This window comes from Ursus americanus, chromosome 7 (assembly GCF_024610735.1).
Source record: "Ursus americanus isolate L20-20 chromosome 7, mUrsAme1.1.p, whole genome shotgun sequence".
Classification (NCBI taxonomy): Eukaryota; Metazoa; Chordata; class Mammalia; order Carnivora; family Ursidae; genus Ursus; species Ursus americanus.
This window is the reverse complement of record NC_142133.1, coordinates 11512979-11526492: the sequence shown is the minus strand read 5'-3', so window position 1 is coordinate 11526492 and position 13514 is coordinate 11512979. Positions and strand designations below refer to the sequence as shown.

General features: G+C 39.5%; 1 protein-coding gene across 6 annotated transcripts in view; it reads left to right on the top strand.

Moving 5' to 3' along the window:
• Positions 1-13514, top strand: part of VWA3B (von Willebrand factor A domain containing 3B) — a 218793-nt gene that overhangs the window by 184656 nt on the left and 20623 nt on the right. For all 6 annotated transcript variants that reach the window (XR_015725134.1, XM_045771786.2, XM_045771785.2 and 3 more), the window contains one exon: positions 8643-8754. Coding sequence is in view for 5 of the 6 variants with exons in the window: in XM_045771786.2 (XP_045627742.2) it covers positions 8643-8754 (112 nt within the window). In the remaining variant the exon portion in view is untranslated. The remainder of the gene's footprint in view (positions 1-8642; positions 8755-13514) is intronic.

The following is a 13514-nucleotide window of genomic DNA, read 5'->3' as shown; positions in this document are numbered from 1 at the left end:
TGCACAAGGATACCAGCACCATGGAGGTAAGTTAACACCTGGAAAAGAGACCCCAAATGGACTCTTGAGGGATGATGGTAGGAGATGTGGCCCAGTGGGGCTAAAGTGTCAGAGTGAGGTGCACTGATGGGACAGGAAGGGGTGCTGAAGGGGGAGTGCTGCCAGCCTCATGATTGTGCCACAGTTAGCTGGGGTCTTAAGGAGAGAATCTCACTCAGGAATACCAGTCATTGGAGGGAATTAAAAGAAGGGAAGAGAAAACTCCCACCAAGTTTAAATATTATCTAAAAAGTTTTCTGCCTGGGATCCTGATGTTCAGGAGTGGGAAGGTGGGTATCAGCTCTAGGGAATCCCTGAGGTGACAGAAATCACTGCCAGATTGTCTTTTCATTCTATAGCTAAAGACAACCTTCTTTGCTGGAGGTTTTAGCTGGGCAGACCTCAGCATTGTCCTGCCTAGGTTTTTTCTCATAGGCATAAATTCTATCCTTAGCAAGTTCAGGGATGGTCATTGACCTCCCCATCTGGAGGAGAACTGAGTGTGGAGAGCTTATCAGTAGGATCCAGGAGGAAACAGAATCTCATTCAGTCAGTTCAAGTGAAGAAACGTTAATAAAGGGACTGTTCATAGAGGTGGATGTAGGTCTAAGGCAGCCAATGGGATTTGGGGCCCCCAGTGACTAGCAATAGTAGGAAGTTGCCACCACTCCTAGACTTGAAAGGGTGGAAGGAAATGGTGCTCCTGGAGTCCTGTGAGAGCTAAGTCCACTAGCAGGAATGGCAGGTAGTTCTAGAGAGACAAAGGGCAGGGAAGGAGCATGGAACCAATACCCCAGTCTTTCCTCTTCCTGCTGCCCTCTGACCTTCTGCCTGCCATTGGCTCATCCTGCCCAGAAGCCTGCCAGCAAGGGAAATAATTCAGGTGGTGTTTTCCATGGGGGGGTCAGCTTCCTGGGGCAGGGAGCAGGGCAGGGCAGAATGGATTTGGGGGCAGGTGGGTGGACCAGAGTAACCAGCAGAGATGTCTTGAAAATTTTTCTTAAAGACCCAGCATTTATTTTTATACTGTAGCCTTGAGTGAGATATATATTTGTATATAGTAGATAGCTGGTTGTGGTCCACATTCCAGGCAGTGACACAAAAGTGGCTCCAGTATATGGCTTTTGTTCATCTCTGGAGTAGCAACATATGGATAACTGAATCAGTAGCATCTGAATTACAGCTTACAAGGCTGTGGTAATTTTCAGATTTAAATGCTTAAAACATTTCAAATTTTTCTCTTTTTTTTTTTTTCCTGAAAGAGCAATGAAGAAATATTCCCTGAGAAGATGTTACAAGTTTACTTTTCACTTGGAAAATAATTTTATGCAGCATCTAATGCATATATATTAGGTTCCTTTGCCACCACCAAAGAAAGAAGAAGGGGGGAGGGGAGGAGGAGGAGAAGAAGAAGAAAAGAAAATTCATTTTTCCCCCCACAAAAGCCCTTTGATTTGCTATTGATTAACATTTATTGGAGACTTTACTTTCAGAGTGGTTAACTCCATACCCCAGCACGGCACGGTATTAGGGAGCGGAGGACTGTTTTGTGGTTCAGGGCTTCATCCTGTGACTGGTTTCCTGTGCTTCCTAAGGAGCCACACACACACTGCACAAGAACCACAAACTGGGAGGAGAGTTAAAGCCAGGCAGCTCAGCCAATCAGTGATCTGCTCCGGAAGCAACCCTCAGCAGAGGGAAATGAAAACTGCATCTAAGTTCTGGGGATGTTTGTTTCTCATGGTGTGTTTTCTAAAGTTACACTATTCCCTGAGGAAGAAGGAGAAAACAACTCCAGTAAAGCATTCTCCAACCCCCTTTGGATTTTAAAGCAAAGCTAGGTGTCCAAGACTCCTCACAGGGGATAATAATTCCCTCTGTATGTGTGCCTGGCCACAGTGTTCTCCTTAAGCCTTGGATTCACATGCAGTATCGTTAGTGTCCCCATGGGCCCCAGGGCTGAGCTGCTGTGCTCCTGAGAGGTCTTGTAAGAGGGCTTAGCTTCCTCCTCAGAAGGGCAGAGCTGAGGCAGGAAATTCCCCTTAGAGCTTCACTCCTTCAGTGTGGTGGTTTGCCTCATGTTAAAATGCAGATGCCTTGGGAAGGGAAGCACATGAAGCTCTCTGACTCATTTACTCGGGTGGTCACTCCATGGCCAAGAGGGGCTGGGCAGGAGTTGGCCACTTGTGATACACATTTTCCTATAAGGTCTCCTCATTCTCTTTCCAGAACCCATTTATAAAAGGGATGCAGATCCTAGGTATTCTCAGGGGAGAGGACATCCCTCAAAATCTAGCTGAGGACAAAGATTGGTGAAGGTCAGCAAATACTCCGGGCTGGCCCTGTCCTTTTCACCAAGGTTTTAAAGGGAGTTGAATTATTTACAGAGACAGTTTGCAAATGTTCTGGTCTTATATTTAGGTATCCTAGACAGAGGAAAGGTCAAACCATACAAGATACTATAAGTCTTATCTTGATTACAGCGATCACAGACTTTAGTTGGTCTTAAAGACAAGACATGGACAGAGAAGCATGTTGGAGCTGCTGGGTGTCAGCAGTTCAATGATTTGGGGCAGAAAAAAAAATATTTAGTAGTGGTTTCAAAAGATTTGGAGCCAAAGACTAGTTCTATTTAAGTTGTAGAAATGCGTGGAAAATTTTAAAGTATCAAACATTTAGTAACTTCACTTCCCACAAATGCAAACCTGAAAACATGACTTCAAAATTAAATAATAAATGAAAGGAGGGTGGCACCATTTTGGATCCTGTTCTACATCACCTGGTAATTGAATCTGACAAGGAAATGAATTGGATTCTCTGAATTTTAGAAACAAGGCAAAATCAAATTACCCAGTGGACAGCATCCCCACTGCCAGTATCATTGCCCATCTGACTTCCCCACTGAGACTCACATGCGACAATTCTCATGCACCTAAACCTAGAGATATGTTGCCTTATTTATTGCTAGCATTTTTGTTTTCACTCTCTACCCCTTCTGACTCTTGTCCTCCATAGATTTCTTTGCAAAATAAGTAAGAGAAGGACAAATACCCTATGATTTCACTCATATGTGGAATTTAAGAAACAAAACAGATGAACATGGGGAAGGGAAGGAAAAATAAAGTAAGATGAAAGTTGAGAGGGAGGCAAACATAAGAGATGCTGAAGTCTAGGAAATAAATTGAAGGTTGCTGGAGTGGGAGGTGGGGTAAGGGATAATTGGGTAGTAGGCATTAAGGAGGGCACCAGATGTGATGAACACTGGGTGTTACATGCAACTGATGAATCATTAAATTCTCCCTGTGAAACTAATACAAAAAGAGGGGAAAAACCCCAAGAAACTCAATGACCTGTTTGTATTTCAGGTGTGCATAGGTGAAGGCATGCCAGGAAAAGAACAGAGCTGTACAGTGTCTCTAAACTTTGACAAGATTCAAAAAATTGTGGCACATTGTCTTTCTGGAAAGGTGCTGTCAACTTGTGGCTGAAGTGATGGTGTGTCTAGCTGCCCTTGTTGATATCCTTCCATCCTGGCAAACCAATGCTCTATTTCTATGAGCAATGGAATGAACCATTGTACTAAAGCTGGCCCCATAGGTTTGTTTTCCCATGGCTACTCTACTTAATCTGTGGTGTAGCTGAATTGATTTGCAGTGACATGAATGAATCGTTGCGTGTACAGTGACTAGTTCTTTCCATAAAGCTACGTGTTGTGGAAATAATCAGAAATGAATTATTGCCAGTAGTAGTAACAGTTGGACACAAAAGCAGAGTAAATGTGTTGCATATACAAAGCTCTCTAGTACTGTAATGGTCCTCTCAGGTGAACCCATAGGTATATGGTGATTTGAAAGTAGTTGATACTTTTCAGCCACTTAGACATTTTCTTACGTGGCGTTTCCAGTGTGTGAAAAATGAACATGATAGTACTCTGTGTTGCTACTGTTCATTGTTGTTGCCCATGCAGGGAATGTCTTCACAGAGTGAATGGTGGTTCTATATTAGATGAATTGGGAAGTGAGTGACAACTACAGAGAAAAAAGAGCTCTCTGATGATTTTGGGCCATTGACTTCAGATTTGTACCTATGAAAATGTAGAAAAAATTTTTATCAGCTTCTGGTGAGGATATTGAGAAAATAAATATTTGGAATCTAGAGACAGAGGGCTAGTAAAATGGTGTGATTATACTCATTTAGAATTTTTAAAGGAATTTTAAATATGTCTAGGCATAGATTCTAGTAAGTGGTTTGTCTGTTATATTGATGAAATCTGAAGGGGAGGTTGCCTTTCTGGGATCAACGTGGACATCTTTTTAGAAGTCAGGGTGTTATCTATCTGGAGGTGGAGAGGCTGTCTGGTGACCTCCACGGTTGCTTGGTCTGTGATGTGGACACTGGTGGTGTGAAGCAAGGTGGCTTTGTCAGTTAAGCTGTATGTAGAGGTGAGGTTTTTGCAAGAGCTGATTTAACCTGGCATATTCCAGATTCTAAATTCTATCAGCAGTGAGAAGAATACTTTACATGGAGTCTTCTACTGAGGAAATGATTGTAGGAAACTGTGGTGTGGGCATCTCTTTGGAGCATTATGATGGTATTATGATGGAATATTGTGCTGCAGACATTCACCGTTCTGGTTGTTGCAATCCCCTTATGTTATAAAAACTGCAAACAAAAATATCATGCTAGTGTCCCTGTCTTTGTATATACATGGTCTGACAGTTTCTCCAGTAATGCAGAAAAAGGTCTAGTAAGGCCTAGATTCTTCTGGACAGAAATATGGAATTAGAAGATGTTAGAGGTCATTTACTTTGTACCATCTCTTTGCTTATGCAAAAATTGAAGCCCAAAAAGTTAAAAGATTACCCAAAGTCACAAAGCCAGCTAGGCAGCGATTGGTCCTAATTCTCCTGTCTCATGGTCCAGTTTCTGCCCTTTGGGGCCATTTCAGACTGCAGTAGGTCATTCTAAAGCTCCTGTGGGAAGGACTACTTAGGTTTCTCCTCTGGCTGAAAGCCCAGGAACAAACAGGTAATAGTCACCATCCACCGAGATGTTGGGCCATTCTCTTTGAAATAATAACTGCATCAGTAAAAATAGAAATTACATGAGGAGGGACTCCAGCAAAATCTGTTGAAAATGGAGCATCATAAACAGGAGGGTGATATTCAGCTTATATTTGGTACCCATGGCTGCATAGGTGTGAAGTCTTGTTAATATCCCATAGTTCCTTCAAGAGACCTTAACGCTTTGATTCATACTTTTGAGGCTCTGGCTCTGATTTCCTCTCCCCTGAAATGAACCATACTCCCACTTCTTTTGATGAACCAAAAAGCATCTCTAAACAGATCCAAATGATAGATGGCTGCAACAGAATCCAGTAACATCACGGCACCAGGGAAATGAGCCCACTTATTTCCAGAGCCCAAACCGTACTAAACACAAATAATGACCCAAGGGCAAATTGTGTTCAGACTATCTGAAGTTACTTAAAGGTTTACAGTCAATTGTTTCATAAATTAGAGGCTTCATTAACTGAAGACCTGTGTATGGACTCATATGCATTGAATACTTTATTTGAGATACAGCTATAGCATTGCAAAAAAGTAACATCAAAAAGCATGTGGAAGCACTTTATATTCACTTTGTATCATGGAGGAGGGGGCATTTGATGGTCTGTGAAAAGAAGCTGGAGAATGATGTCATGGGGGCCCTCTGATTAGGATGGAAGACGGATTTCTTTGAGAAACCCAAGAATTAATAAGTTAATGGTCAGGAATTTTTTTTTAAATGAAAAAAAAATCAAAAGAAAAATCTCCAGTTTCCACAGTGTAGTGATTTGAAGAAAAAGATCTGATTTTCATACTGTAAAATTCACCTACTTCAATTCAGTGATTTTTAATAAAACTGACAGTGTTGTCAACCACCACCAAAATCCAGAGTCAGAGCATTTCCGTCACCCCAGAAAGATCCCTCATGCCCATTTGTAGTCAATCTCTATTTGCACCCTTAGCCCTATGTAACTACTAGTTAATTTCTATCTCTATAAATTTGCTTTTTCTGTGCATTTCATATATAAGTGGCTGAATGATATTTCATTGTATGGATATGTGACATTTAGTTTATCCATTTCCCCAGTTCATGGACATTTGGATTATTTCCACTTTTTCATTGTTGTGAATAATGCCGATATGAATACATAAAAGTCTCTGTGTGATATTAGTTTTCATTTTTCTTGGCTAGATATCTAATAGTAATATTTCTGGGACATATGGTAAGTTTATGTTTAATTTTTAAAGAAATTGCAAAAATTTTTCCCAAAGTGTTGAAAATCAGTTAACCATAAATGTAGAGATTTGTTTCCAGACTCTCAATACTGTTCCATTGATCATAGGACTATCCTTATGTCAGTACTGCACTTTCTTGATAAGTTTTGAAAACAAGAAGTATAAATCCTACAAATTTGTTCTTTTTCCACATTGTTTTGGCACTTTTAGTTTCAGTATCTTAGTTTCTACAAAAACCCCACAAAACAAAAAACTTATTGAGATTTTGATATGTATGAATTATATTGGATCTGTAGATCTGTTTGGGGAAAATGGCTGTATTAACAATATTAAGGTTTCTAATCCATTAACATGGTATGTCACTCGTTAGATCTTAGTTTCTTTTAGCAGTGTTTTATAGTTTTCAGTGTATAGGTCTCACTTATTTTGATAAATTTTTTCCTAAATATTCTATTATTTTTGACTCTGTTATAAATGGAATTCTTTTCTTCACATTATTTTCAGATTGCTCATAGCTGGTACATAGAAATACAATTGATTTTTTTTTTCTTGCTCTATTTGTCTTGTATCATGACATCCTGCTGAACTTGTTAATTAATTCTAGTAGTTGTTGGATGGATTCTTTAGAGTTTTCCACATAGAAGATCATATCATTCATAAATAAAGATAGTTTTATTTATTCTTTTCCAATCTGGATGACTCTATTTTTTTCTTGCCTGATTGCACTGGCTGGAACCTCAAGTACAATGTATAGGAGTAGCAGAGTACCTTTCCTTATTTCTGCTCTTAAGGAGAAGTCATTCGGTCTTTCACCATTAAGGATCATGTTTGATGTAGGCTTTTCATAGATCCTTTTCACCAAGTTGAGGAAGTTCCCTTCTATTCCTAGTTTGTTGAGAGTCTTATCATGAAAGGGTGTTGGATTCTGTCAAGTGCTCTTTCTCCATGCATTAAAATAATACGGTAAATTGTCCTTTGTTCTGGTAATATGGTGTATCATATTGATTTGTGGATGTTAAATCAGCTTTGCATTCCTGGGATACTTAGTTGATGTGTACAATCCTTCTTGTATATTGCTGGATTTATTTGCAAACATATTTTTGCATCTATATTCATGAGGAATATAGGTCTGTACTTTCCTTTTCTTGTATCTTTGTCTGGTTTGGTATTGGAGTAATACATGGCCTTTCCTTCTCTAATGTAAGTGATCTTCCCAGTAATTTCTGGTTTCCTGGGGTTCCTCTTCCAGCATTTGTCCTCACATTTATTGGGAATTAAAAATAATGACTGTTCTGGATGATGCAATGGAGGCTTTGGGATTTTAGAGAGAGTGGAGGGTGGCGGGGATTGGGTCTTTCTATTAATGATCAGTTCAACAAGCATAGAAAATAAGAATTTAGAGTTAGACTCTACCAATCAAAATGATGTTACCAGTTTCTTCATGTAGTGGACACAACGTGACATTCACTTCAAGCCTTGACTCATAGGGTACCATTTGGAAATTATAGAGCGGTCCTTTCCTTTGCTTTTTCTGAAATTACCTGGGGGTAAAGTTTTCACAGAGAGATTATAACTGAGCTGGGCTTTGGACAGATTATTTGAACAGGAAGGACCTTGCTCATTTTTAAAAATCATTTTCCTCTGTGTGCTTCAGATTGGATCATTTCTGTTGATTCGTTTTCAAGTTTCTTTCTTCTGTCGTATCAGTTCTGTTATTGAGCCCTTTCAGATATTGTGTTTTTCACTTCTAAGATTTTCATTTTTTTTTATAGTTTGTATTTCTCTGCTGAAAAAAACTACCTTACCATTCATTTCAAGAGTATTCAACCACATGGACTGTAGTTATAATTGCTGATTTAAAGTCTTTACTGATTATTCTGACACCTGGGTCATCTCACCACTGTGATCTATCGATTGCCTTTTAAGGAATTGATCAAATTTGCTTGCTTTTTAAAAGTATGTTGTAGTTTGGATTGTATACTGGATATATTGAATATTATGTTTTAAGACCCTGTATCCTATTACATTCTCTGGAAGAGGTTCACTTTTTTCCTGTTTTAACAAAATTTGATTAAGTCTAGGCTGCAAATTTTGTCTCACTTTCTATGGTCATTGGTTCCCATATATTAGTTCATATATCAGTTTTAAAAGCCTATTCTTAATAACATAGAAAGTATTGCAGAGTGATTATCAAAGTATATGGATGATCTGTAATTTTCGATAGTGCGTTTCTCAGTAGAGAATCCCAAGCTACCCTGTATCTGTGATTTTCACTGTGTTGATTTTTTAAATCAATTATTAATGTTTTATATTTTTTAGCAACAGAAATTTCAAGGAAATCCAACAAAGAAAACCAAATCAAAAAAATTGGATCCCCTCAAAGGCCAGAAAGTTATTGCAAGATGTGATGAAAATGGCTTTTACTTTCCAGGTAGATATTTTGTAAGACTCCTTTGTTAAATAATATGATATCAGGGACCCAAGGTTCTCAAACTGTGCTTTCCTCAGAACACTGGCATTTCATGAGCTGTACTAAGGAATTCCACTTCTAAAATGAAATGATGGGGTTTCTACCTACGTTTGTGAGGCTAAATAGCCAGAAAATGTATTTATTTTAATCTTTCATTTGTTTAGTAAAAAATTTTTACTATACATCTATGTTCTATGAATGTAATATTCCTTAAGTGCTGGTTTAGTGTAGACCAGCAGATGAAAATTATTGTCTTTGTGGAACTTACATTCTAGTGAGGGAGACAGACAAGCAAGCAAATACATACAATATGTAGTGTGTCAGATACAGTGTTGTAGAGAAAAATCAAGCTACAAAGGGAATTGAGAGTGTCAAGGTAAACCCTGAAATTTTAAATATGGTGGCTGATGAAGAACTTCTTGGGAAGGCGATGTGCGAATAAGACCTGAGGAGGAGCAAGCTGTGAAATTATCTGGGGGAAGAAGTTCTTTTATGTTTTTCTAAGATTCATTTATTTTGAGAGCGAGAGAATGTGAGTACAAGCAGGGAGATGGGAAGGGCAGAGTGAGAGGGAGAGAGAGACTCCTCAAGCAGACTCCCCACTGATGACAGAGGCCGACGTGGGGCTTGATCCCAGGACCCCAAGATCATGACCTGAGCCGAAATCAAGAGTTGGATGCTTAACCTACTGAGCCACCGAGGAGCCCCTGGGAGAAGAGTTCTTAGCAGAGGGAGCAGCAGTACAGAGTCCTGAGGCTGGAGTACATATGGGCTGTTGGTGGAAGAGGCCAGTGTGGCTAGGCCTGAGAGATTTTCCCAAGGGTTTTTGGGACATGAGATACTGAAGGAACTAGCCAGGTGCAGTTCAAGTGAGAGCTTTGTGGACGGTAAAAATAATATGTATCTAGAGGTAGAGACAAACATTTTCTACCTGGAGAAATAGAACAGATTATGGCTGGAACCTAGAATGCAAAGAAATGGTAGAAAATAATAAAGGTCTTCAGAGAGGGAGGTGTAGGGCCATTCATAAAAGGTCATGATAAGAAGTTCGGACTTTCAAACACTAGGAGACTAAGAACCATCCTGCTCAGGAATGACTCGATAAACCAGGAAATCAAAAATCAAATTAAACAATTTATGGAGACCAATGAGAATGAAAATACAACAGTCCAAAACCTATGGGACACTGCAAAGGCAGTCCTAAGGGGGAAATACATAGCCATCCAAGCCTCACTCAAAAGAATAGAAAAATCTAAAATGCAGTTTTTATATTCTCACCTCAAGAAGCTGGAACAGCAACAGAGGGACAGGCCTAATCCACGCACAAGGAAGCGGTTGACCAAAATTAGAGCTGAAATCAATCAAGCAGAAACCAGAAGTACAGTAGAGCAGATCAACAGGACTAGAAGCTGGTTCTTTGAGAGAATCAATAAAATTGACAGACCACTGGCAAGACTTATCCAAAAGAAAAGAGAAAGGACCCAGATTATTAAAATTATGAATGAAAAAGGAGAGGTCACGACGAGCACCATTGAAATTGGAAGGATTATTAGAAATTTTTATCAACAGCTATATGCCAATAAACTAAGCAATCTGGAAGAGATGGAATCCTTCCTGGAAACCTATAAACTACCAAGATTGAAACCAGAAGAAATTGATTCCTTAAACAGGCCAATTAATTATGAAGAAACTGAGTCAGTGATAAACAACCTTCCAAATAACAAAACTCCAGGCCCGGATGGTTTTCCTGGGGAATTCTACCAAACATTCAAAGAAGAAATAATACCTATTCTCCTAAAGCTATTTCAAAAAATAGAAACAGAAGGAAAGCTACCAAACTCATTCTATGAGGCCAATATTACCTTGATCCCCAAACCAGGCAAAGACCCCCTCAAAAAGGAGAATTACAGACCGATTTCCCTAATGAATATGGACGCCAAAATCCTCAACAAGATACTTGCTAATAGAATCCAACAGTACATTAAAAGGATTATCCATCACGATCAAGTGGGATTCATACCTGGGATGCAAGCGTGGTTCAATATTCGCAAATCAATCAGCGTGATACATCATATCAACAAGAAAAGACTCAGGAACCATATGATCCTCTCAATCGATGCCGAAAAAGCATTTGACAAAATACAGCATCCTTTCCTGATTAAAACCCTTCAGAGTGTAGGAATAGAAGGTACATTTCTCAATCTCATAAAAGCCATCTATGAAAAGCCTACTGCAAATATTATTCTCAATGGGGAAAAGCTGGAAGCCTTTCCCTTAAGATCAGGAACTCGACAAGGATGCCCACTCTCGCCACTATTATTCAACATAGCACTAGAAGTCCTTGCAACAGCAATCAGACGACAAAAAGGGATCAAAGGTATTCAAATCGGCAAAGAAGAAGTCAAAATGTCTCTCTTTGCAGATGACATGATACTCTATATGGAAAACCCAAAAGAAGCCACTCCCAAACTATTAGAGGTTATAGAGCAATTCAGTAACGTGGCAGGATACAAAATAAATGCTCAGAAATCAGTTGCATTTCTATACACGAATAACGAGACCGAAGAAAGAGAAATTAGGGAATCCATCCCATTTACAATAGCACCAAAAACCATACGTTACCTTGGAATTAACTTAACCAGACCTATATTCTAGAAACTATAAATCACTCTTGAAAGACATTGAGGAAGACATAAAAAGATGGAAAGATATTCCATGCTCATGGATCGGAAGAATTAACATAGTTAAAATGTCCCTGCTACCCAGAGCAATCTACACTTTCAATGCTATCCCGATCAAAATACCGAGGACATTTTTCAAAGAACTGGAACAAATAGTCCTTAAATTTGTATGGAACCAGAAAAGGCCCCGAATATCCAAGGAACTGTTGAAAAGGAAAAACAAAGCTGGGGGCATCACAATGCCGGATTTCGAGCTGTACTACAAAGCTGTGATCACAAAGACAGCATGGTACTGGCACAAAAACAGACACATAGACCAATGGAACAGAATAGAGAGCCCAGAAATGGACCCTCGGCTCTTTGGGCAACTAATATTTGATAAAGCAGGAAAAAACATCCGGTGGGAAAAAGACAGTCTCTTCAATAAATGGTGCTGGGAAAATTGGACAGCTACATGCAAGAGAATGAAACTTGACCACTATCTCACACCATACACAAAAATAAACTCCAAATGGATGAAAGACCTCGATGTGAGGCGGGAATCCATCAAAATTCTAGAGGAGAACATAGGCAACAACCTCTACGACATCGGCCAAAGCAACCTTTTTCATGATACATTCCCAAAGGCAAGAGAAACAAAAGATAAAATGAATTTATGGGACTTCATCAAGATTAAAAGTTTCTGCACAGCCAAGGAAACAGTCAGAAAAACTAAGAGGCAGCCCACGGAATGGGAGAAGATATTTGCAAATGACACTACAGATAAAGGACTGGTATCCAAGACCTACAAAGAACTTCTCAAACTCAATACACGAGAAACAAATAAGCAAATCAAAAAATGGGCCGAAGATATGAACAGACACTTTTCCAATGAAGACATACAAATGGCTAACAGACACATGAAAAAATGTTCAAAATCATTAGCCATCAGGGAAATTCAAATCAAAACCACACTGAGATACCACCTTACGCCAGTTAGAATGGCAAAAATAGACAAGGCAAGAAACAACAATTGTTGCAGAGGATGTGGAGAAAGGGGATCCCTCCTACATTGTTGGTGGGAATGCAAGTTGGTACGGCCACTCTGGAAAACAGTGTGGAGGTCCCTTAAAAAGTTAAAAATTGAGCTACCCTATGACCCAGCCATTGCACTACTGGGTATTTACCCCAAAGATACAGACGTAGTGAAGAGAAGGGCCATATGCACCCCAATGTTCATAGCAGCAATGTCCACAATAGCTAAATCGTGGAAGGAGCCGAGATGCCCTTCAACAGATGACTGGATTAAGAAGTTGTGGTCCATATATACAATGGAATATTACTCAGCTATCAGAAAGAACGAGTTCTCAACATTTGCTGCAACATGGACGGCACTGGAGGAGATAATGCTAAGTGAAATAAGTCAAGCAGAGAAAGACAACTATCATATGATTTCTCTCATCTATGGAACATAAGAACTAGGATGATCAGTAGGGGAAGAAAGGGATAAAGAAAGTGGGGTAATCAGAAGGGGGAATGAAACCTGAGAGACTATGGACTATGAGAAACAAACTGAGGACTTCAGAGGGGAGGGGGGTGGGGGAATGGGATAGACCGGTGATGGGTAGTAAGGAGGGCACGTATTGCATGGTGCACTGCGTGTTATATACAACTAATGAATCATCGAGCCTTACATCGGAAACCGGGGATGTACTGTATGGTGACTAACATAATATAATAAAAAATCATTAAAAAAAATAATAATAATAATAAAAAGAAGTTCGGACTTTATCAGGAAACCACATGGAAAGCAGGGAAAAACATAATCACCCTTGAAGTTCACAGAAGCTCTTTCCCCTTGTTGTGTGAAGAGTGGCTACAGAGTGGGTTGGAATGTCCTTCAGGTCCCTGGCTTGGGCCATATGGTAGATAGTTGTACATGCAGGAGATGTTGGTATGTACAGGAAGATAATGATGTGTCTGGGGCATGATCAATTGTAGGTACACTACTTCTGTGTTGATGTCTCAAAAATCTGTGTCTCCAGACAGCTTTCCTCTTGA